At 44.8% G+C, this 26,438-nt stretch overlaps 1 protein-coding gene across 2 annotated transcripts in view; it reads right to left on the minus strand.

The window, feature by feature from the left end:
• The window catches only part of SSR1 (signal sequence receptor subunit 1), a 39,962-nt gene extending 18,881 nt beyond the window's left edge, over positions 1-21,081 (minus strand). Inside the window, exons 1-5 of one of the 2 annotated variants that reach the window (XM_068236854.1) lie at positions 20,804-21,081; positions 15,939-16,051; positions 4,116-4,209; positions 1,974-2,236; positions 430-506 (exon numbers count right to left, since the gene is read on the minus strand). In XM_068236854.1, coding sequence (XP_068092955.1) covers positions 430-506; positions 1,974-2,236; positions 4,116-4,209; positions 15,939-16,051; positions 20,804-20,870 — 614 coding nt within the window. In that variant the 5' untranslated portion in view covers positions 20,871-21,081. The remainder of the gene's footprint in view (positions 1-429; positions 507-1,973; positions 2,237-4,115; positions 4,210-15,938; positions 16,052-20,803) is intronic. The other variant, XM_068236855.1, reaches the window with a different exon arrangement.
• Positions 21,082-26,438: the final 5,357 nt, after the last annotated feature.

The following is a 26,438-nucleotide window of genomic DNA, read 5'->3' on the forward strand; positions in this document are numbered from 1 at the left end:
AAACGAAACTAGCTGGCAGCGGGGGACTGGAGGAGCAGTGAGCGACTACGAGGGCACAGGATGGCTGCATGAGGCTAGTAGAAGGCCCAGGTAAGTGAAACTTTTTTGCCTGATAATACCTTTAAAATGGGTTGAAACTCACTGTAGAAACACTGAACCCCAATCCGTCGCCCTTACACACTGTGACATCACCTTTATTCACAGCATTCTCTGCTACAACGGCACTGGAGGTATTAAATGGGTAGACCTACACAAAGCAGATACCTACAAGTGAGTATCAACCGATTCCCCCAACCTTCACACTCGCAAAACTCACACCTGCTCCCTGGCAACTTGTATACAAGAGAAATTCACCTGAAATATTCTGACAGTCTAGTTCTACACTTTAATCACAGCAGTAACGAAAGTGGTAAAAAAAAATAAACTTACGTTTCCCCATCAAGACCATCTTCTTTCTCAATGATGGTAACAGTTTGGTTGAAAACAGCATCCTGGAAGGCATTACCCTGGATTATAAACAAGTAACAAAAAGTTTAATTGGGGGAATTAGGGCTTGGTTTATGCAAAGCTAATTTTTTTTTTCTACAAATTCACTACTGAATGTATTAAGGTTTCAAATTGTGTATAGAACATGAACCCTAATGCATTACACTGATATTTCAATGTAAACAGATTTCTATGGTATCAGTCATTAAAGGGACACTTAAGTCAAACAAAAAAAAAATGAGTTTTACTCACCTAGGGCTTCCAATAGCCCCCTGTAGCTGTCCGGTGCCCTCGCCGTCTCCCTCCGATCCTCCTGGCCCCACCAGCAGCCACTTCCTGTTTCGGTGACAGGAGCTGACAGGCTGGGGACGCGAGTGATTCTTCGCGTTCCCAGACACATTAGCACCCTCTATGCTGCTATATGGTATATGATATATGCTATAGCAGCATAGATGGCGCTATTGTGGCCAGGAACGCAAAGAATCACTCGCATCCCCAGCCTGTCAGCTCCTGTCACCGAAACAGGAAGTGGCTGCCGGCGGGGCCAGGAGGATCGGAGGGAGATGGCGAGGGCACCGGACAGCTGCAGCGGGCTATTGGAAGCCCCAGGTGAGTAAAACTCATTTTTTTTTGTTTGACTTAAGTGTCCCTTTAAATACTTCACACCATAGGCTTAAGGGTATTAATGCGCACTCACATGCCGCTTTGTGGCCCGCCTGCACTTTGGCAGAAAGGAGGATTATATAAGCGTCCTATTTGTACTAAAAGGTGCACAAATAGAAGGTTTAAAGAGGAACTCCAGCTAAAATAATGTAATAAAGTGCTTCATTTTTACAATAATTATGTATAAATGATTTAGTCAGTGTTTGCCCATTGTAAAATCTTTGAAATCCCTGATTTATATTCTGACATTTATCACATGGTGACATTTGTACTGCTGGCAAGTGATGTAGCTGCTGCTTGCTGTTTTGGCAGTTGGAAACAGCTGTAAACAGATATTTCCCACAATGCAACAGGGTTCACAGACAGGAAACTGCCAGGAGTACCACGGTCCTCAGAATTTCTTTGTGGGAGGGGTTTCACCACAATATCAGTCATACAGCGCCCCCTGATGGTCTGTGAAAAGGAATAGATTTCTCATGTAAAGGGGGTATCAGCTACTGATTGGGATAAAGTTCAATTCTTGGTCGGAGTTTCTCTTTAACCACTTCCATTTTGCAGGAAGTGGTTGAAAGCACAGATCATCAACAAATAGAAATACCTGCATACAAAAAAATATAAATCGCTCAAAACCTCCTCCTTAAAAATGCAATAGTCATTGGCACATGCCAATACCTTGTGACAGCCCTTACTGGCTGGTTTGTAGATAAATGGGCTGTAATTACGGACAAAAGGCCGCCTCAACAACCAATAGAAATAAGGTCCACTGGATGCCATTCTTGATACTCTAAATATGAGGAGCAGCAGAAGTAGCTGTGAAATCTTACATTAGCATCCTTATAGTTCAGGTTGATAACCAGCCCAAAGGGACGGCCACCCATGGGTTCAGCAGGAATGAAAGAGTATTCAAATGTAGCTTGTCTTTGTGGAGGTACAACTGTGTTCAATGGCAGAGCAGTGAAATTCTGGATATAGAACTGATAGTCTTGAGGGTAGCGGAAAGAGGCATCCAATGATTCAATAACAAAGTCTTCAGTACCCTTGTTTGTGAAGCCTACTAAGAACTTCACAATGTCATTAGCGGGGAAATCTGGAGAAAGAGAAAAGGGGAAATATTTTGTAGATGTCATATTCTCAAGTAAAGGCTAAAATTTGTCAACAAACGAGTACACACATCCAATTATGATTGGCCAAATTCACTACTTTCATGTAGTATGAGAGCTTACCTACACAAACTGTTCATAGTATTCAAAATCTGTTGGCTCAAATGCATCATAGAAGTGGTGAAAAGGCTATGTTCTCAGATACAAAAGAAGATTTTGGGATCTCTCACAAGATCTGGTTGTAAAGTGTCCAGAACACAAACAAAGAATATATTAAAGTGGGATGAACCTCCCACTATTAAACTTATTGCACCTATTTCTAGGTACAACAATTTAAAGGATACACAAGGTGACATGATGAGACAGAAGTGTATTTTTAGTGCCAAGCACACAATAACTATGTTGTATTTATTTTCTTTCTCTGCCTGGAAGAGTTAATCAGGAATGCAAGTCACAGTTTTTGTCCAGTCGGGACCTGGTTGGACTGTAGCCTAACTGATAAGGAATTACAACAATAAAACACTTCCCTTATGGAAAATGGCTTCTGAGAGCAGTTAAGAGATTAAAAAGGATCAATAGTTTATAGAATTTAGCTCTGGCATACTTCAATGAATGGGTCATTGAGCAGACAATAAAAACGTAAACAGACCTCAATATAAAATGTTAGGCTATCTAAAAAGACATTTTTAGGAAAAGGAGGATAGATGCAATTATTTCTCTCATCAGTTTATTTTCACCTCGTGTTTCCTTTAACCTCCTTAGCGGTAACCCCGTGTGTGACACGGGGTAAGCCGCCGGAGGGTGCCGCTCAGGCCCTGCTGGGCCGATTTACATAATTTTTTTTTGCTGGACGCAGCTAGCACTTTGCTAGCTGCGCCAGCACACTGATCGCCGCCGCCCCGCGCCCGATCGCCGCTATCCGTTGCGGCGCGCGGCCCCCCCCAGACCCCGTGCGCTGCCTGGCCAATCAGTGCCAGGCAGCGCCGAGGGGTGGATCGGGACTCCCAATGATGTCACTGACGTCATACCGCCCCGTCGCCATGGTGACGGGGGAAGCCCTCCAGGAAATCCCGTTCTTTGAACGGGATTTCCTGATCGGAGATCGCCGAAGGCGATCGAAGCGGGCGGGGGGGATGCCGCTGAGCAGCGGCTATCATGTAGCGAGCCCATGATTTAAAAAAAGAGAAAAAAAAAAAAAAAAACCTGCTGTGCTGCCTCCTGGCGGAATGTTTCATACCGCCAGGAGGGTTAAAGTACAAGTCCACAAGAAGTTTTCATATGAATAGAAGTATTAATACAAGTACAATAGTTGATCCTGCTGTTATTGCCAGGCAGATAGAAGCGCTCTGCCCAGCCTCCTCCCAGTCAATAACGTGACCTGTGGCCACAACCAACACATCACTACTAAACAGATCAAACTGTGCCCCTTCACTGGCCAAACATGTCAGTTACAGTGGCTGACAGAATGTTTGGGCCAATGAAGGCTGTGCAGTTTGGTCCGTTTAGCTTGTGCGTCGCTGCTATTGCCACACCAACGTGTCACAAAGGGAAACGGGCAGGCAGTGAGCTTTTGCCTGCACGGAAGTCTCCTTTTTCATGGCAATAAGAACAGCATTATGCCGATTTGTGATTTGCACAATCATGCTGCAAGGTGAGAGTACTGTCCACTGGCTCCATTCTTTCTCCAACCCATCATCATATGGATAGTCAGATTCCTAAGGAACATATGGGTCAGATTCAGACTGCCTTTCTGTTAGTCTTTTATCTATAACAGATCATACATAGTAGGCACTGTACACAAACACTAATTACTAGCTTTTAATACTCTTTCCTGGCCCTAAAAATAAGTGAGAAAATAGAGCTTACCTTCTCCTTTTACAAACAGAATGGTGGTGTCAGCATTGGGAGAGGCTTTCGGTTCACCTGAACTCAAATCTTCCTCTTCCTCTTTTTCTTCGGTCTAGCATTCCACAACAAAACATTTACTGAATAGTTAAAAAAATACAACATACAAATAAAGCAAAAGTGTGCTAGCCAGTGATACAATTATGTGCACCAGACAGAAACTAACTACATTTCTAGTGCAAAAGAGGAGGCTCTCAACCCAAAACATTTTAATTTTTAGATAGACTTAAAGGGGCACTACAGCAAAAGACTAAAATGTAAAATATGTGCAAACATATACAAATAAGAAGTACATTTTTTCCAGAGTAAAATGAGCCATAAATTAGTTTTCTCCTATAATGCTGTCACCTACAGTAGGCAGTAGAAATCTGACAGAAGTGAGAGGTTTTGGACTAGTCCATCATTTCATAGGGGATTCTCAGCAGGCTTTTTTTCTTTAAAAAGACATTCCCAAAAAAGGATTTAAACAATGATTCTGGCCAGCTTTCCTGCTCCCTATACAGTTTTTTGGCAGTTGGCAGTGGCTGGATGGTGTACTGGTTAAGGGCTCTGCCTCTGATGCAGGAGACCAGGGTTCGAATCTCTGCTCTGCCTGTTCAGTAAGCCAGCACCTATTCAGTAGGAGACTTTAGGCAAGTCTCCCTAACACTGCTACTGCCTATAGAGCGTATCCTAGTGGCTGCAGCTCTGGCGCTTTGAGTCTGCCAGGAGAAAAGCACGACACCCTAAGCTAGCTAACGGGTAGATTTATTTTAGGTAACCCTCCAGGACAGGTATACTACGAGATTTGACCCCTCCCAGGAAACATCCACTTGATCACTCTATAAGTACCAATCCACCGCAGGTGTCCGGCAGTATGTATCCAAGAAACCCTGAACATGGTCTACACACCAGACTACCTACATTATATTCTACATTTCATTATTCACACATATGTACATCATATACATAATATATACATTCATTTTACAAGGGTGGGTTCGCAACCTGTCCTGGAGGGTTACCTAAAATAAATCTACCCGTTAGCTAGCTCAGGGTTTTTCCAGTAACCCTCCAGGACAGGTATACTACAAGATGATGAGCAAGAAAATAACATCACCAACCTTAGGGCGGGCTGACCACTTGTAGGACTTTCCTTCCAAATTCCTGATCCTTAGCAGTCATCCGATCCAGCTTGTAGTGGCGCATGAATGTGTTGATATTCTTCCATGTCGCCGCTTTACATATCTCCAACGGCGACACCCCCGCTCTGAAAGCCCAGGTCGTGGCCGTTGCCCTAGTAGAGTGAGCCCTCACTTCACCTGGCACCTCTAAATTGCTAGTTTTGTATGCCTCCACAATGCATAGATTGATCCATCTAGCTATCGTCTTTTTTGAGGCTTTCTGTCCTACCAATTTACCTGAAAAATTAACAAATAAACTGTCTGATCTTCTAATATCTTTTACTTTCTTCAGATACTCTATCAGACATCTCCTCACATCTAATGTATTCCATGTCTTTTCCTTTATAGGATTAGCATAAAAAGAGGGTAGTATGATCTCCTGACATCTGTGAAATCTGTCCCCTACCTTTGGCAAAAATTCTTCGCTGGTTCTGAGAATGACCCTGTCTTCATATATTGTGCAGAAGGGTTCTTTACATGATAATGCCTCTAATTCACTTATACGCCTAGCTGAAGTTATGGCTATCAAAAAAACCGTCTTGAGTGTCAATCTCAAATCCATATCCTCTGCTGGCACGAAAGGAGACGTAGTCAATGCTTTTAAAACTGTTGACAAATCCCATTTTGGAAATGGCTTCACCCGAACCAGTCTTTTCCGTTCCACTGACTTCAAAAAAATGCATAATTAACGCATCATTAGCTAACCGCTTATCCAAAAAAACGATAAAGCTGATATCTGCACCCTAATCGTGCTTAGGGCCAAACCGCTATCGACTCCATTTTGCAAAAACTCCAAAATTGTGCCAATCTCTGAGGACGTGAACTTAGATTCTTGTAACCACAAGTTATAAGTTTTCCAATACTTGTTGTAAATCTTACGTGTATTCGATTTCCGACTGTCCAGAAGAGTTTCAATCACTCTGTCTGACAGACCTTTTCCCCTGAGGATAGACCTTTCACTAACCAGGCAGCTAGATTCCATTTCTTTAGGTGCATAATGTTCTCCCCCTGTACCGTGATTAAATTGTCCGATATGGGTAACAGTATTGGACCAGCTATCTTCATTTTCAACATTAGAGGATACCATGATCTCTTGTCCCAATTGGGTGCGATTAATATAACTGTCATGTTTGAGTTCCGTATCTTTCTGAGAACAAGAGGTAATATGTTTAGAGGTGGAAACGAATAAGCGAGACTGAACTCCCACTTCTGAGCTAGTGCATCTACTGCTACTGGTTGATCTGATACATTCAGTGAGAAGAACTTTTTGCATCTCACATTTTCCCTGCTCGCAAATAAATCTGAGGTACCCCCCACATGTCCACCAGCCATCTGAACCTCTCTATATTTAGAGTCCATTCCATGTTTGATGTCTGTGTTCGACTCAGAAAGTCTGCCTGATTGTTCAAAGACCCCTTTAGGTGAACTGTTAGAGATCTCAGGTTCTCTTCTGCAAAGGTCAAAATTTCTAACGCCAATTCTAGTAATTTGAACGCCTTTGTTCCTCCCTGTCTGTTTACATATGCTACTATTGTTGCATTGTCTGTTCTTAGTTGAACATGCTTGTTAGTAAATGCATTGTTGCAACCAGGGACAATTTTACCACAATCAGCTCAGTGTAATTTAAGGACTGAGTTCTTAAACGCTGATCCCAGAGACCTTGTATCTCGAACGTCTGCACCCCAACCTGTCATGCTTGCGTCCGTTGTTAACACCATCTCTATTGGGAACTGCCAAAGTCTTCCCTGGGATAGAACCTGTCTGTTTATCCACCACTGTAGGGACAGTTTTACCTGATCTGGAATTTTTACTATATGATCTAGCGTCTGCAATCTTCTTGTGTGGGACATCGCCCACTGCACTGCAGGAGCTGATGAGGTTAACAGTCCCAGTAACCTCATCGCTTCCCGGATAGATATTACCGAAAGAGATCTGAATTTCTCTATCTCCTGTAATATCTTTACCACTTTTGGTTCTGGTAGAAATATTCTCTGTTCCACCGAATTTATTACAAAACCTAGGAACTGAATAACTTGGGATGGATGCATCTGTGATTTCTCGAAACTGATAACCCATCCTGCTTTTTTTAATTCCGCAATCACCATTTCTCTGTGACATAACTCCTGAATTGAATCTGCTTGAACCAGTAAATCGTCCAGATAAGGGATTAGGACTATCCCCTTTCTGTGAAGATGCGCCACTATCTCTGCCATCATTTTTGTAAAGATTCGTGGTGCCGATTTTATTCCAAACGGGAGGCAACGGAATTGGTAGTGTTGGATACCGCTCGTTGCCCACCGCGAACCTCAAAAATGGCTGAGACCTTGCTTCGATTGGCACGTGCCAATATGCGTCCTTCAGGTCGATACTTATGTAACTTCCCGAGATTAGTAGATTCCGAACGGTGTAAATCGACTCCATTCTGAATCTGACATGCTTTATAAATGGATTTATTGGTTTGAGAGTCAATATTCGCAGTTTTCCTGTCGGCTTTCTGACCATGAAAATTTTCGAATAAAATCCTTTTTTCTCTTCGTCTACTGGAACAATTGTTAACACCTGTCTTTCTAACATTTCCTGTAGAATAATCTCCAATTCTTTTGAATCCTCTATAATCTTTTCCGGCTTTGTTATCACATAACGTTTCGGCGGACTTTCCTGAAACACTATGTGATATCCGTTCTCGATCAGATTTATTATAAATGGGCTTGTCGCGATTTGTTTCTAGTATGGAAGGAACTTCCCCAATCTTCCTCCCACCTGATATTTGTTGTCACTTACGCTTGGGCTGAGCATCCGTGCCTTTAAACAAGGCGGCTTGCTTTGCACCTTGTTAAAGGACCAATGCTTACGTTTGTTTTGCTGGCCTGCTTTATTAAACTGACCGGGTTGACGAAAAAATTTCTTTGTTTGTTGAAACTCCCTTTTCTTTGGAAATTATTTCTTTTTATTTGCCGTGCGCTCGAGAATCTGATCTAAGTCGGGCCCAAATAATAAATCACCCGAGAACGGAATTGTACATACTTTGTTCTTGGATACCGAACTTCCTTCCCAGGTCTTTATCCAAAGATTCCTTCTAGCTACATTGGCTAGTGCTGCAGCCCTGGCGGTTAATCGAATAGACTGATGCTGCATCTATTATAAAGTGAATCGCTTTAAACAGAACCATAAAGGAGTTTAAAATTACCTCTTTACTTGAACCTATTTTGATGTGCCTTTCAACCTGCCGCATCCAGAGATTTAAAGTACGGGCAACCACCGTCGTAGCTGCTGCAGGTCGAAAATTTGCACCAATAGCTGTCCAAGTTTTCTTTAATGCAAATTCTGCTTTCTTGTCTGAGGGTTCTTTAAGATTACCTACATCTTCAAAAGCCAACTCGTTCTCCCGGTTCACCTGGGAGAAAGCCGCGTCCAGCTTGGGACACTTATCCCAATGCTTGCTATCCTCCTCTGAAAAGGGAAACCTACGCTTGAACCCCCTGGATAAGAATACTTTCCTGTCCGGGTTCTTCCATTGACTATTAATCAAGCTCTTAGTTGATGTATGTACTGGGAATACTAAAGGCTGATCCCCTTCCATACCCGCATAGAGTTCATCATGAATTGAAGTTGTCTGCGGTTTCTCCGCTTTCAGATCCAAAGCCTCATAGATTGCTTTTAATAACTCTTCTGTCTCATTAGCTGCAAATTTAAACCTTGTCGGCTTATCAGTGTTTAATTCAACTCCATCATCCTCAGAATCAGAGATATCCTCCATTTCAATATCTTCTGGTTCTGAGTCGGACAAAACTTGCCTGTTAGATTTTGCTAAAGCTTTTTTATGTACAGCCCCCGATTCCCCACCAGTAGCAGGATTTTCGTCCGCCACAGGTGGCACATTCAACTCTGGAGGTGCAGACATCACCCCTGCAGATGCTGAGCTATTAGACTCAATATTGACCGGAACCGAGGCATTATCAGGTACAGTATTTACCCCAGGAGATGGCGATACTGCCACTGCCATAGCATCCCTGAATGCTTTAATAGATTCAGCCATTTCACTTCTCATAGCATTCATTAGATATTTATATGACGTAGCGGATTCTTGATTAAGAATAGTTATAGTACAGGCTTGACATAACGTTTTGACCCAGCCATGTGACAACTTTACATTACATGTAGGGCATCGTTTAGACCTGGGCTTATCAGAGGTATTACTCTGTAAGAGAGGAAAGAGAAACAGAGACAAACCATACCCTATGTCAGGAACTAATAAACAGTAACATGCTTGTATAAAGACAGACATCTATTACTGAATAAGCACAGCTAAGGCTAGCTGTAAAATGCAGAGAAACCACCATAAGTCTCACCGCTCCTGCGTCCTTTGAGGTTTCTCCCTCAGGTCTGTCTGCCTTGCCATCCTTTTTAGCCTCCTGCTTAGGATCTCCGGCTTCCTGAGGTGCGTCCATCTCTCACCCTGGATCAGAATTTGTGAGAGAGGACGCCAAGACGCTGCGGCTCTTCTATCCTGGCGGGCGGAAGTGACGTCATTCCGGAACCGGAAACGTCCGTTCCGCCATCTTGGGTGAGGGAATCTATGCGTACGGCCTCCGCCTACCGCTACATTCCCCCAACGCACACTTCCGAGCCAGCCGCCTCCACAGACAGAGTCTTCGCCGCAGCCTTCTCTTCCCCGCAGCTGCCGACATCCTGCGGTATGAAGAGGTACGCTGCCCGGTCTCTGTCCACCTCCGCACCCGCTGTGAAACTCCTCCAGGCAGCATGCCATTTTTTAGCCCCTAGCCACCCAGGCTCTCCAGGACTACGGCATACTATAGAGAGACCTGTTCCAGGGACCAGGAAACATCCATACTGCTGGACACCTGCGGTGGATTGGTACTTATAGAGAGATCAAGTGGATGTTTCCTGTTTCCTGGGAGGGGTCAAATCTCGTAGTATACCTGTCCTGGAGGGTTACTGGAAAAATAAATGTTATTTGTCTTGTCTAAGACAGACTGCCTTTCACCAAGTGCTTTTGAAAATATATCCCTGAGAATAAAGAGATGGACAAGTCCAAAACCTGTCACTTCTGTCAGATTTCTACTACCTACTGTAAGTCACAGCCACATAGGAGAAAAGTAATTTATGGTTCTTTTTACTTTGGAAAAAATGTACTTCTTATTTGTATATGTTTGCACAAATTTTAAATTTTACAGTTTTTCGCTGTAGTGCCCCTTTAACCACTTAAGGACTGCAGTCATAAAACCCCTTAAGGACCAGAGCCTTTTTTTCCATTCGGACCACTGCAGCTTTCACGGTTTATTGCTCAGTCATACAACCTACCACCTAAATGAATTTTACCTCCTTTTCTTGTCACTAATACAGCTTTCTTTCGGTGCTATTTGATTGCTGCTGCGAGTTTTACTTTTTATTATATTCATCAAAAAAGACATGAATTTTGTCAAAAAAATGACTTTAACTTTCTGTGCTGACATTTTTCAAATAAAGTAAAATTTCCTATACATTTGAGCGCGAAAGTTATTCTGCTACATGTCTTTGATAAAAAAAAAACCATTCAGTGTATATTTATTGGATTGGGTAAAAGTTATAGCGTTTACAAACTATGGTGCCAAAAGTGAATTTTCCCATTTTCAAGCATCTCTGACTTTTCTGCGCACCTGTCAGGTTTCATGAGGGGCTAAAATTCCAGGATAGTACAAATCCCCCCCAAATGACCCCATTTTGGAAAGAAGACATCCCAAAGTATTCAGTGAGAGGCATGGTGAGTTCATAGAAGATTTTATTTTTTGTCACAAGTTAGCGGAAAATGACACTTTGTAACAAAACAAAAAAAAAAAAAAAAAAAAAAAGTTTCCATTTCTTCTAACTTGCGACAAAAAAAAAAATGAAATCTGCCACGGACTCACTATGCTACTCTCTGAATACCTTAAAGTGTCTACTTTCCAAAATGGGGTCATTTGTGGGGTGTGTTCACTGTCCTGGCATTTTGGGGGGTGCCTAATTGTAAGCACCCCTGTAAAGCCTAAAGATGCTCATTGGACTTTGGGCCCCTTAGCGCAGTTAGGCTGCAAAAAAGTGCCACACATGTGGTATTGCCGTACTCAGGAGAAGTAGTATAATGTGTTTTGGGGTGTATTTTTACACATACCCATGCTGGGTGGGAGAAATATCTCCGTAAATGACAATTGTTTTATTTTTTTTTTACACACAATTGTCAATTTATAGAGATATTTCTCCCACTCAGCATGGGTATGTGGAAAAATACACCCCAAAACACATTATACTACTTCTCCTGAGTACGGCGATACCACATGTGTGGCACTTTTTTGCACCCTAACTGCGCTAAGGGGCCCAAAGTCCAATGAGTACCTTTAGGATTTCACAGGTCATTTTGAGAAATTTCGTTTCAAGACTGCTCCTCACGGTTTAGGGCCCCTAAAATGCCAGGACAGTATAGGAATCCCACAAATTACCCCATTTTAGAAAGAAGACACCCCAAGGTATTCCATTAGGAGGATGGTGAGTTCATAGAAGATTTTTTTTTTTTTGTCACAAGTTAGCGGAAATTGATTTGAATTGTTTTTTTTCACAAAGTGTCATTTTCTGCTAACTTGTGACAAAAATAAAATCTTCTATGAACTCACCATACTCCTAACGGAATACCTTGGGGTGTCTTCTTTCTAAAATGGGGTCATTTGTGGGGTTCCTATACTGCCCTGGCATTTTAGGGGCCCTAAACCGCGAGGAGTAGTCTTGAAACCAAATGTCGCAAAATGACCTGTGAAATCCTAAAGGTACTCATTGGACTTTGGGCCCCTTAGCGCACTTAGGGTGCAAAAAAGTGCCACACATGTGGTACCGCCGTACTCAGGAGAAGTAGTATAATGTGTTTTGGGGTGTATTTTTACACATACAGATGCTAGGTGGGAGAAATATCTCTGTAAATGACAATTATTTGATTTTTTTTTACACACAATTGTCCATTTACAGAGAGATTTCTCCCACCCAGCATGGGTATGTATAAAAATACACCTCAAAACACATTATACTACTTCTTCTGAGTACGGCGATACCACATGTGTGACACTTTTTTGCAACCTAGGTGCGCTAAGGGGCCTAACGTCCTATTCACAGGTCATTTTGAGGCATTTGGATTCTAGACTACTCCTCACGGTTTAGGGCCCCTAAAATGCCAGGGCAGTATAGGAACCCCACAAGTGACCCCATTTTAGAAAGAAGACACCCCAAGGTATTCCGTTAGGGGTATGGTGAGTTCATAGAAGATTTTATTTTTTGTCACAAGTTAGTGAAAAATGACACTTTGTGAAAAAAACAATAAAAATCCAATTTCCGCTAACTTTTGACAAAAAATAAAATCTTCTATGAACTCATCATACACCTAACAGAATACCTTGGGGTGTCTTCTTTCTAAAATGGGGTCACTTGTGGGGTTCCTATACTGCCCTGGCATTTTACGGGCCCAAAACTGTGAGTAGTCTGGAAACCAAATTTCTCAAAATGACTGTTCAGGGGTATAAGCATCTGCAAATTTTGATGACAGGTGGTCTATGAGGGGGCAAATTTTGTGGAAACGGTCATAAGCAGGGTGGCCTCTTAGATGACAGGATGAATTGGGCCTGATCTGATGGATAGGAGTGCTAGGGGGGGTGACAGGAGGTGATTGATGGGTGTCTCAGGGGGCGGTTAGAGGGGAAAATAGATGCAATCAATGCACTGGGGAGGTGATCGGAAGGGGGTCTGAGGGGGATCTGAGGGTTTGGCCGAGTGATCAGGAGCCCACACGGGGCAAATTAGGGCCTGATCTGATGGGTAGGTGTGCTAGGGGGTGACAGGAGGTGATTTATGGGTGTCTCAAGGTGTGATTAGAGGGGGGAAATAGATGCAAGCAATGCACTAGCGAGGTGATCAGGGCTGGGGTCTGAGGGCGTTCTGAGGTGTGGGCGGGTGATTGGGTGCCCGCAAGGGGCAGATTAGGGTCTAATCTGATGGGTAACAGTGACAGGTGGTGATAGGGGGTGATTGATGGGTGATTGATGGGTAATTAGTGGGTGTTTAGAGGAGAGAATAGATGTAAACGATGGATTTGGGAGGTGATCTGATGTCGGATCTGCGGGCGATCTATTGGTGTGGGTGATCAGATTGCCCGCAAGGGGCAGGTTAGGGGCTGATTGATGGGTGGCAGTGACAGGGGGTGATTGACGGGTGATTGACGGGTGATCAGGGGGGATAGATGCATACAGTACACAGGGGGGGGGGGGGGGGGAGGGTCTGGGGAGAATCTGAGGGGTGGGGGGGGTGATCAGGAGGGAGCAGGGGGCAGTTTAGGGACTAAAAAAAAAATAGCGTTGACAGATAGTGATTGATGGGTGATTAGGGGGGTGATTGTGTGCAAATGGTGGTCTGGGGGGTGGGCAGGGGGGGGTCTGAGGGGTACTGTGGGCGATCAGGGGGCAGGGGGGGGGGCAGATCAGTGTGTTTGGGTGCAGACTAGGGTGGCTGCAGCCTGCCCTGGTGGTCCCTCGGACACTGGGACCACCAGGGCAGGAGGCAGCCTGTATAATACACTTTGTAAACATTACAAAGCGTATTATACGCTTCCTATCCGGGGATCGTCGGGTTAACAACCCGCCGGCGCTTCCGATTGGCCGGCGGGTTGACGTCGCGGGTGGGCGGAGCCTATTGCCGGTGGATGCGCGCGCATCCCAGCGCGCGATCCCCGGCCAGAGAGTGCCCCAGGACCTGACGCCAATCTGCGTTACGTGGTCCTGGGGCTGCCACTTTGCCGCCGCCAATATGAAGTAGGCGGTCGGCAAGTGGTTAAGGTGCCCACTAATGATCCAATATTACCTTTTAAATCAACCTTTGATTGATCAATTGATCTGTTTAGTTTGGATGCCGTTAATGGTGCAACAATGATCGGATCACCGTTTATCAATTTTTCAGATTAAAGCCATCAGAAATGATTAATTACTTCTGAATTCTATTCCATTTATGGGCCCCGATTGGTGCTTTCCAACCATTTCTTTCTTATGGCAATAAGGAGATGTAAGTGGGTCATAGACTGTTCTCTGCCGCAGTGCAGTGAGTTTTGGAAGCCAGAGTGCTCCCGAAAACAGGCCACTCTAATACGTAGTACGGAGTGGCCCGTCTTCGGGAGCAGTTGGGCTCCTGAACACTTCCGAAGCTCCCCCCACAGCAGCAGAGAGCACTCTCCAACCCATCGGTCGGAGACTGCTAAAGGGGGGAGCCAGCGCAGGAACAACAGGACCAGGAGAGGAACAGTAAGGGTCTATAGGACCCAGAGGCTTCCTTCTCCTTAAAGAGACTCCGTAACAAAAATTGCATCCTGTTTTTTATCATCCTACAAGTTCAAAAAGCTATTCTAATGTGTTCTGGCTTACTGCAGCACTTTATACTATCACTGTCTCTGTATTAAATCAATGTATCTTTCTCCTGTCAGACTTGTCGGCCTGTGTCTGGAAGGCTGCCAAGTTCTTCAGTGTTGTGGTTCTGCTATGAACTCCCCCTTCCAGGCCACTCTATGCACACTGCCTGTGTTTTATTTAGGATTAGAGCAGCTTCTCTCTTCTCTCTTATCTTTTACAAGCTGGATAAATCGTCCTCTGAGCTGGCTGGGTTTTCACATACTGAAGAATTACAAACAAGGGCAAAGCTGTTTGCAGGAAGAAAAGAGCAGCCTGAAACTTCAGTGCATGAGAGATGCAGGGGGAAAGAAACACACAAATGATCTCTTGAGATTCAAAAGGAAGGCTGTATACAGCCTGCTTGTGTATGGATGTATTTTCTATGTGTGGACATACTGTACATCAACCTACTTCCTGTTTTGGTGGCCATTTTGTTTGTTTATAAACAAACTTTTAAAAACTGTTTTTAACCACTTTTAATGCGGCGAGGAGCGGCGAAATTGTGTCAGAGGGTAATAGGAGATGTCCCCTAACGCACTGGTATGTTTACTTTTGTGCGATTTTAACAATACAGATTCTCTTTAAGTATCTTGTTTTATTTTTTCACTTCAGACTCACTTTAAACAATGCAAGTTTCCTGGATGTCCCCCTGATGCTATGTCGATTACTTTTAGCTATAAACCCTGAACAAGCATGCAGATCAGGTGCTCTGACTCAAGTTTGACTAGATTAGCCACATGCTTGTTTCAGGGTTGTGACAGACACTACTGATGCCAGAAACATGGCTGCCTCTATCACTATTACCTCTGTTTCACTTTAAGAGTCTTACCTGAAGGTTTTGTATACACGCTAAACTAAATGTAGCTTAAGTCTGGAGGTTGTTTTAACCATGTCATTATAGAAATTAGCAATAACTTTATCGCTACTTATGACACCTAAGGGAGGAAGTCCCTTGTGAATTTTTAATTGATCTCATGACAAAGATTTGTGTATTGCACACATGTATATCTTATGATAAAAACTGGCTGCAGGTTGAAGGAAAAAAATTATCCATGTAAAGCAAGGTGAGCAGCCAGCATTCTCTTTTATGGACACAGGAAAGCAAAACCGCAAGTTCTTTTCAGGTCCAGCACCATATGCACTTGTGAAATTATGTATTTTTATGCAAAACGTACCAGATCTGTTGTCTCATCTTCTTCCACTTCAGCTTCATCATCATCATCTTCAACTACGGAGTCATCAATTGCTTCCTCATCTTCTGTTGCATCTTGAGCAGCAACAAAAGATCCTATAAATAAAATTATGAAGTTTAAGGGAAAATATGTACAAGCCATAGAAAGATACTGTATTGCAGAGAGATAGATTTCATCCAATGTATGAAAAAGGTTCAAACTGGAAAGCAAAATTCTAAACTGCAGAAAAGAGGCAGTGAAATGTGCATCCAATGTATGAAAAAGGTTCAAACTGGAAAGCAAAATTCTAAACTGCAGAAAAGAGGCAGTGAAATGTGCAAAGAAATTAATACACCATGGCAGGTATCAGATGTAGGAGTATTACCCTGTGCACAGAGTGCTATTTGAAGGACAGCCAAAAAAAAAAGGTCAGAAATAAATGGCAGTTTATGCCAACTGAACAAGTGAACTGCGTGGCAAACTAAAAGCACAAAGTGCCTTGCATGATGTCATTTACATTGATCAACTTTTGGTTGATTCTGATCCTCACAATGCATCCAGCATATATCACATAGATGGTGGCAAGACTGCACAGTTTAAGTGCATGGTGTGGAAGCTTTAAACCGTTAGCATCTTCATATGTAATATTTCATTTCATTAAGGTCATGCAGAGGGTGAGCCCAGGGAGTGTTTTTTATAGTTACCTGTCCCGGATGCTGGACCGGCTTCTCCTATTCCTTCACCCGCCGCTATACACTCCCGACATCCTTTTATGACTTTCGATCACGTTAACGGAAGAGCCTCTTCCATTACCCCTCTTCCACCACCAGGTGGCGATGCACCGCTGACACTATCTTCTGAGGCTTGATCACCTGAGTTATGTGATCGGAAGTCAGAAGAGGATGTTGGGAGAGCAGCATCACAGGTGGATTAAGAGGAGAAGGCGATCCAGCATCCAGACAGGTAACTATAACAGCTTCCTGCGCTGCTCTGCATTGCCTGCCAGCCTGGGGAAAGGCACACTTCCCCAGCAGCACAAATAATTTGGCCCTGCAGCCCCATAAAGTTTTACTTTATTTTGCTGCTAAAAGGTTAAAGGACACCCAAATTGAGAGAGATAAGGAGCCGTGTCAATTTTTTTTTTAAATGCCATTTGTCAGGCTGTCCTGCTGATCCTCTGCCTTAGGGCTTAGTTCCACTGGGAACTCAGTTTCCAATTCAGCCGAAATTGCCGTTCTGCTGCGCAGCCACACCCCGAATCACCTAACAACCACATCACACCAATGGGCGTGAACGCGGTGGCAACCTCAGGACTGCCTAACCCCAATTGGCGTAATGTCCTGGGGCGGGGTTTTGCAGGAGATTGCGCATGCCAATGCAAGAGCAGATCCACTCAGTCATCAGTCTCCCAGCGGTGTTCGCCCCTAGGAGACTGTTAGATGGCGAAACTGCCGTCTATTTACTCTGTACAGTGCTGCAATCTATGGCAGCGCTGTACTGGGGGCAACCGTGTGACACGGCTGTCCCCCTGGGAGGCAGGAGAGCGATTGGCTGTCATAGGCTGATGCCTATGACAGCCGGCAAGGGGAGGGAGGGAGTGTAGTAAAAATAAAAAAGCGAAAATGTAAAAAGGAAATGTGTGTAAAAAAATAAACATCCCAGCAGGGATCACTAACAGAGTGCTCTGTTGGTGGGCAGAAAAGGGGGGGGGGGGGGGGGGGGGGGGGTGTGGGATAAAATCACTTGTGTGCCGAGTTGTACGGTCCTGCAGCGAGGCCTTAAAGCTGCAGTGGCCTAAATAGTAAAAAAAAAAATAGCCTGGTCACTAGGGGGGTATAAGCCTGTGGTCCTCAAGTAGTTAAGCAGAGTTCCATCTGGCATGTATGCAAGGCTTCAGTGTTCAATGCCTTTGAAATGCTCCGTGATTTCACTGCAACATCTTTGCTATAACAGAAAGTGAGACAAATGCCACATGTTTCAGCTTAAAAGGGACCCTGAATTCACATGCAATACGATGAAATAAGTGTGCGTGCGTATGTACAGTTCCACTCCTACAGAGAAGTCTGTGTTTCTTTTTTTTTCACACTGTAAGGGTTAAGATCTAGGGCTCTGACAGTTTCTCTGCAGTTGGGCTGCAACTTAACTCTCTCTGGTAACTAGAGGTCATAAAGCTCTCAAGTGGCTGAGAAGCACTTTTGGCTGCAGGGAACAAAAAAAAGTTCAGTAGAAGAAGATTTGTCTGTATAGGAGCTGAACAAAAATGAAAAAAACCTAATCATTCACCTGAGACAACCTAAACTTTAAAACTATTGTAAAATAAGTCAATAAGATTCAAGGAACACATCCATCTAATGGAGGATTAAAGGGTGCCTGGGATGGCTTGAGTCGATGCATTTATACTTACCTGGGGCTTCCTCCAGTCCCATGAGGTGCCTGGGGTCTCTCGCTGTCCTCTCCAGCTGCTTCGTTCTCTTAGAATCCTTCCCGGTAGACTGGTCAGACATGCGTTTCTGTGCATGCGTGGCCTGGCTGCACACGCACCCCCGCCGCACTTCTATACCCATGAGCGTTCTGCGACTACCCAGTACTACTATGCAGGTGCAGAGCGGCACGGGGTGTGCACATGGCATAAGCGCACGTGTGCAGGAGCATGACTGGCCAGACTACCGGGATGGTTTCTAAGAGAACAAAGCAGCTGTTGAGGACAGCGAGGGACCCCAGGCACCTCAAGGAAAAAAAACAAGACATTTCTGAAGATTCATACAGATTGTCAAGAGATGCTAATATTTAACCTTTAAGGTGCCACACAGTTATCTCCTAGGAAAGAAGAGGTCAGCGGAGTCACCGATGTGTATACTCGGAAAGCTGCGCAGTCACGCGACTTTGGGCTATACAGAAATTGATAGCAGAAGTCCTCTGCTATCTCTTGCCTTCCAACACTGCTCTTTAATGGGGGATACACATTCCTACACTGCATCGGTTGTATTGCTACAATCCTTGTACTATAGCTAGAGCCTTATAATCCAAGAAGTGTCTCAGTTGTCAAGCAAACGCGGGGATTGCCTGATGTCAGATATGTGTAATTTTCAGTTGCTTAGGCATTAACGCAAGCAAGGCTTAAATGTAACACTAACTTCCCAACCCATAGAGCAAATGCAGAGCATTATGGAACAACCACCTACAAACGCTCTGGCTCCGGTCCTCTGTACTTCTACAGGTGCCCACTACATCCTCACGTGGCTCCCGATGTATCACCTGACACACACACACACACAGTCACGTGCAGGTATCAGGAGCCGCACAGGTGCGGATGCAGCAAAGCAGCTGCAGAAGTGAAGAGGACTGGAGCGCATAGCTTTTGTAAGTGGCTTCAACTGTGCTCTGCAAAACTAGACAGGCCCCCACGGCTACACCACTAAACAGACAATTAGTTGACACTGCCAGTTGGCAGAGAGTCCCGGATAACGAAAAATCCACTGTACCAGACTTGACTGTGTGATATTGCAGCCCCTCAGGCAACAGTGAGGGGACTGGGTTTATTCTTCAAGGAACCAAGGCTGCAGGCTACAGTGCAGCTCCAGAAATTAAAGTTCCTGCATGAAAAAATGCAGGCATAGAAAGAAAATAAAGAATTATCATCTTTGCAACACCTTTTTGTCTTGAAAACAAAACATCTCTGAAACATCTGGCATGTCCTGCAGGAACAATAATTTCCTGCACAGCAGAGGAGTTTTCTGGCTTGAAGCTAGATATTATGAGCTGCTAATAACTTAATGTAATGCAGCTTGGAATGGTACCAACCACATGCAGCAGCTCAAGATTATGATTTGTCCAATTCTAAGGCATATACAAATCTGCATTAGATTAAAAAAGTGCACCTGAACTGTAAAACAAAACAAAAAAAAATCATAAAATCATACCTTAGTGAAAAGCCTCTGGATAGACCAGAGGAGGGTTCCCAGATCCTCCTGCAGCCCACTGTTCCTGAAGTGGGTACCGCTAAAAGCATTCAACAAAGCTTGTGAAATAGGTTTCTTGTAGCAGTGTTGCCACAGGGTATGAACACATCTGTAAGTATCTTATTTTTAAAAACATATCAGGTGTCCTTTTACTTCTTTGATCATCAGCACTGTTAATAAATTCTGTCAGCATGTAGCCAGCACTGTGCCAATCAATACTATGCAATATCAATTGGTTAGACATTTTACTCCATTAACATATTTAAATATATTAAAAAAAAGCTATTAAAATTAAGGACACAATTTATTAATGCTGATCAAAACTATCAGGAAAGACAACAGGTTTTTTTTTTAATCAGGCGTGGGAGAGCTGCAGAGTATTGACTTTTATATTGCTTTGTATCAAATAGACTGGTACAATATATTAGTTGACTCAAATGTGTCTGATATTTTAGCAAACTTCTACCATATCTGATCAGAATAGCAGCAACACAATCAATAATCCAATCGGGGAGCTAGTTTGTTTGATGGATCAGTGGGACATTGACCTGGCAATAGCCAACATTTGACATCTGCTATAGAGGATTGTGGGAAAGGTAGACCCCACTCTAAGAAGTAGTGCATGGCTAGCTATGTAGGGGGTGGAGTCGGAGAATGAATGAGCAGGCGACGCAGAATGACACGTCAGCCATAGGCCTGATGTATACAGACAGAGATCTTACTACAGCACACAGATGGGAAATCCTGAGATGTGCGGCCCCAGGTGCCACCTCATGCCTGTGCAGGGACACTAGGAGTAGTGACACTAGGAGGGATCACACACACAGGCGGCAGGAAGATAGACACAGAAGCACGTATACATGTATATAGAACGTACAGCAGTGCACACGTCACACGGGGCTCTCTTACCTCTGCCCAGCAGGGTGACCGGGAAGGCCAGCAGGAGGAGAAGCAGTAGGTTGCGGAGCAGGATCATGTCGCGGTCTACTGTTCGTTGTGGCGAATGGCAGTGTATGGGAATAGTGGGTCACTCGCCGCCTCCTGTACTATTATCAGGCCCCTTACTCAATGGCGACTCGATACGTATCCAGCACGGATGGGAGGGTCTATAGAGAGGGCTGGCTCTAGGGGGAACCGGCAGATACCGCCTCTTCCTGTTACTGGGGGAAGTGGACGTGGCTGTCCCCAGCAGAGGAAGCCGCGGGGTACCCATGTTACAGGGAGGGGGCGGTGCCCGTAGCAAGCAACGCTGAGCTCATCACAGGGAGGGGGCGGCACCTGTGCTTGGCAGCGCACTGTGTGACATTGAATTTGGCACCGAGATGGGAAGTTCGGATCTTTTCAATGATCCGGATGATTCGAATCGGATCATTGAAGAGATCCGGATCTTCGATCCGAATCTCGGATCATTTTACTACCGGAAGCATTCGGGGGTGAAATGAACAGCAGGACAGGTCTGTGGACAGGAGAAGGGGAGGGGGGTGGACACACAGAGAAGGGGAGAAGATGGACAGAGGGCAGGGAGTGGACAGAGATGAGAGGAGGGACGAGCAGAGAGCAGAAATGTTTGCACACAATACCCACATGCTGCAATCATATGCTTTACATATATTTCACCTATATGTTCATCTGTGTACTTTGAAAGAAAAGGTCGCACAGTGAAAGAAAGCATTCCCAGAAGATAAGTGCAGCTGTTTAGTGCCGAGTGCAGGAGGATCATATTGCCTTTCAATCACACTGTCTGCAAAGTTACTGAGCTGTGCTGAGCCAAAAGCTTCCAATGTGATCACTGTGCAGCACTACGGAACAGACAGCCTGTAATGAGCAGCACATTGTAGCCAGTATGTGTGCTCTACACACATCTGGCAGTGGCACCCATGTCCCCTCTCTCTCATCTACCTGTCTCCCTGCAAGGCTGCCTCCCTTCCAACAGAGCGATCCATCTCTACTCTGCTTCTAATGCTGCATACACACTTGAGATAAAAGTCTCTGGAAAAGGCAAGATCACAGACCAATTATACCCCATTCCATGTAGTATGAGAGCCATACCTTCACAGTCTATTCTATGGAGCTGCACTCCCCATCAGATAAAATCTTTGCAAGATGCTGCACACAAAGATGCCCGTACACATTCAAAAGATCATTATCTGCAAAAGATCTCTTCCTGCAATAGATCCATTCCTTCAAAATGCATTCATAGTCTATGAGATCGGCAGATCATCATACACACCTTGTTTAGCAGGCAATCATCTGCATATCATCTGCAGATCAGATCCACCAGGATGGATTTTCAGATCTGCAGATGATTGCCAGATATGCAGATGAAGTCTGTTAAACAAGGTGTGTATGAGGATCTGCAGATCTCATAGACTATGCATGCATTTTGCAGGAATGGATCTATTGCAGGAAGAGATCTTTTGCAGACAATGATCTTTTGAATGTGTAAGGGCATCTTTGTGTGCAGCATCTTGCAAAGATTTTATCTGATGGGGAGTGCAGCTCCATACAATAGACTGTGTAGAGTATGGCTCTCATACTACATGGAATGGGGTAAAATTGGTCTGTGATCTTGCCTTTTCCAGAGACTTTTATCTCAAGTGTGTATGCAGCATAAGACCCCGCTGCCCGCTGAGAGGGGGCGTGTCGCTCCTGGCCCCGCCCCTTTTGCGATCCGAATCACTCATTTTGATGATTCGGATGATCGACTCATAAAATAGATTCGGATCGTTCATGATCCGGACAACACTATTTGGCAGTGCCTGCGCCAAGCAATGTTCTGCTGAGATGCAACTTTTCGTCTGGTGTTTTTACGCGGTATCGTCTTCTTTCAAGAAAGAAAAAAATGTAGGAATTAAAGTGCACCAAGGAAGGAAAGGATTGTTACTTACCAACCTTAGGCTTCTCCAGCCCTCTAGTATATCTGCTGCATAGGTATATTCCTAGCGGCTGTCATTTGGGCACAGGGAGAAGCCAAGAGACTGTGTTCCAACAAACTAGCATACACTGACAAAGTAGCATTCATTTGACTTGAATTTAAATTAAGGCAAAATTGCCACGATCACGAAAAAAATTGCGATTGTGGCGATATTGCCATCATTTTAATTTGAGTCAATGGCAGCTTTTTTTAAAAAAAAGATGACCCACAAAACGCTCTTTGGTGTGTCAAGGCTCTATATTAGTTTGACAAGTTAAAGAGACCTTGAGCAGACGGTGTGGGTATGTGTTACGCATACTTGGTAATCCCCTCTCACTTACCAAGCCCGTTTTGTAAAGCTTTCTCCCACGGTCTAGGTGGTGTAAATTGCATTGGGGCTGGCAACTCTCAGCAAAGTCGCGCTGTGACCCCGGAAGCGAAAGTCAAATTATGCCGTCTGCACATGCCGCGACTTTTTAAAAACCTGCGTCAGCCATAGACTAACATGACTTCAGGGCCAACGCAGATCGCCGACGCCGTGGAACCTGCACGGCAACATAGTTATGCGCTAACGTTAGATTAGGGACTTACGCTGCAGCGTACCACAACGTGGAAAGTATGAACTTCCGAATAGGGTTGCATGATTAGGCTGTGGTAGCCGTGCGAATGTGGGAAATGTTCTTTAGCTGGATACAACAGGAGGTTGTTAGTGGGTCGATGTGCGGTTTGATTGAGAGATGGATTTAATTAGTACACTAAGACAATGGGTTTAAGTCACAGGTGTTATTGGAGAGATGACAACATTGGTAGTTATTCCAGGTAGGGGGATTGAGTCAAGTGCTGGAAAAATATTTTCAGTTTTGTCCATGTTAAGTTTCAGAAAGTGGGTGGACGTAATGGAGGAGATGGAGTTGAGGCAGTTGGGGACATGTACTGTTAAGGTAATTAACCACTTGCCGACCGCCCACTACCTATGGGCAAAGTGGCACCCCCAGGACCGCCTAACGCCGATTGGCGGCAGCACCTGGGGGACTAATTAGCCGGGGATCGCGCACATAGATGAGCGCGCATCCGCCGGCATTAGGCTCCGCCCACCCGCAACATCAACCCGCCTGCCAATTAGCAGCTCCGGCGGTTTGTTAACCCCCGATCTGCCGCATACAGTGTATAATACGCTTTGAAATGTATACAAAGTGTATAATACAGGCTTCCTCCTGCCCTGGTGGTCCCAGTGATCGAGGGACCACCAGGGGAGGTTACAGCTGTGACTGTAGTAACACACAAATACTGATCCTGCCCTTTGATCGCCCACCGCACCCCTCAGACCCCTTCCCCCCCTGGTCACCCTGTCAGACCACTGTTTGCACCCAATCACCCCCTTAATCACCCATCAATCACCCCCTGTCACTATCTGTCAACGCTATAATTAGGTCCTAAACTTCCCCCTGGGGGCTCCTGATCACCCACCCACACCCTCAGATCCTCCCCAGACCCCCCTACCCCGTGTACTGTATACATCTATTCTCCCCTGTAATCACCCACTGATCACCCATCAATCACCCCCTGTCACTGCTACCCATCAGATCAGACCCTAATCTGCCCCTTGCGGGCACCCAATTACCCGCCCACACCCTCAGGTCACCCTCAGACCCCCCCCCCCCCCCCATCACCTCCCCAGTGCATTGCTTGCATCTATTCCCCCCTCTAATCACCCACTGATTATCACCCAACAATCACCCTGTCACTGCTACCCATCAGATCAGACCCTAATCTGCCCCTTGCAGGTACCCAATTACCCGCCCACACAGATCGCCCTCAGAACCCCGCCTGATCACCTCCCCAGTGCATTGCTTGCATCTATTCCCCCCTCTATTCACACCCTGAGACACCAATCAATCACCTCCTGTCACCACCTGTCACCCCCTAGCACTCCTATCCATTTGATCAGGCCCTAATCTGCCCCCTGTGGGCTTCTGATCACCTGGCCAAACCCTCACCCGCCCCACCGCAGTGACAGGATTTTATTTTTCTGATCACTGCTAATCTCTACGAATTAACTGTGGCCGAGACCAACCGTTATGCCACACAATACGCAACCGCCAATCCAAGAAGCTACCATGCCCAGCCTTTTCGGTGGAAACCACTCCAAGTTTCCGAACGTAACATTTTTTGGGGCCTTCTCCTTAACATGGGTCTAATCAAAAAGAATGTATTGCGGTCTTATTGGTCTACGCACCCAATACATCACATGACCACGTTCTCTGCTGCCATGTCCAGGTCACGTTTTGAGAACATCCTGCGCTTCCTGCACTTCAGTGCCAATACAACCTATCATCTAAGAGGCCACCCTGCTTATGACCGGTTCCAAAATTTCAGCCCTTCAGACCACCGGTCATCAAAATTTGCAGATGCTTATACCCCTGAACAGTCATTTTGAGGCATTTGGTTTCCAGACTACTCCTCACAGTTTTGGGCCCCTAAAATGCCAGGGCAGTATAGGAACCCCACAAGTAACCCCATTTTAGAAAGAAGACACCCCAAGGTATTCCATTAGGTGTAGTTCATAGAAGATTTAATTTTTCGTCATAAGTTAGTGGAAAATGACACTTTGTGAAAAAAAAAAACAATAAAAATCAATTTCGGCTAACTTGTGACAAAAAAAAAAATCTATGAACTCACCATACTCCTAACGGAATACCTTGGGGTGTCTTCTTTCTAAAATGGGGTCACTTGTGGGGTTCCTACACTGCCCTGGCATTTCAGGGGCCCTAAACCACGAGGAGTAGTCTAGAAACCAAATGCCTCAAAATGACCCGTAAAATCCTAAAGGTACTCATAGGACTTTGGGCCCCTTAGCGCACCCAGGCTGCAAAAAAGTGTCACACATGTGGTATCGCCGTACTCAGGAGAAGTAGAATAATGTGTTTTGGGGTGTATTTTTACACATACATATGCTGGGTAAGAAAAATATCTCTGTAAATGGACAATTGTGTGTAAAAAAAATCTCATTTACAGAGATATTTCTCCCACCCAGCATGGGTATGTGTAAAAATATACCCCAAAACACATTATACTATTTTCCTGAGTACGGCGATACCACATGTGTGACACTTTTTTGCAGCCTAGGTGCACTAAGGGGTCCAAAGTCCTATGAGCACCTTTAGGATTTTACGGGTCATTTTGAGGCATTTGGTTTCTAGACTACTCCTCATGGTTTAGGGCCCCTAAAATGCCAGGGCAGTGTAGGAACCCCACAAGTGACCCCATTTTAGAAAGAAGACACCCCAAGGTATTCCGTTAGGAGTATGGTGAGTTCATAGATTTTTTTTTTTATCCCAGCGCAGGAGACTTGGGCGCAGCCGGCGCCACCATAGGCCGTAATAGGAATTACGGCTATAGCAGTGCACACTGAGTAACTTTGGTGCCGTCAGAAGACGGAACTGAAGTTACTTTTAACACACAATTATTCGGCTTCCAGCAATTGCTGGAAGCTGAATTTCATTCCCCACCATCCATGGCGGCCTGGAGGGGAAATAGTATTTAAAACTATCTGGAACTTGTGCAACAGCAGGATCAGCCATATACCGGCTGTATCTTGCGCCCAAGTCCCCTGCGCAGATACCTCTCGTA

The sequence above is a fragment of the Hyperolius riggenbachi genome, chromosome 5, assembly GCF_040937935.1.
Source record: "Hyperolius riggenbachi isolate aHypRig1 chromosome 5, aHypRig1.pri, whole genome shotgun sequence".
In the NCBI taxonomy this organism is placed as follows: Eukaryota; Metazoa; Chordata; class Amphibia; order Anura; family Hyperoliidae; genus Hyperolius; species Hyperolius riggenbachi.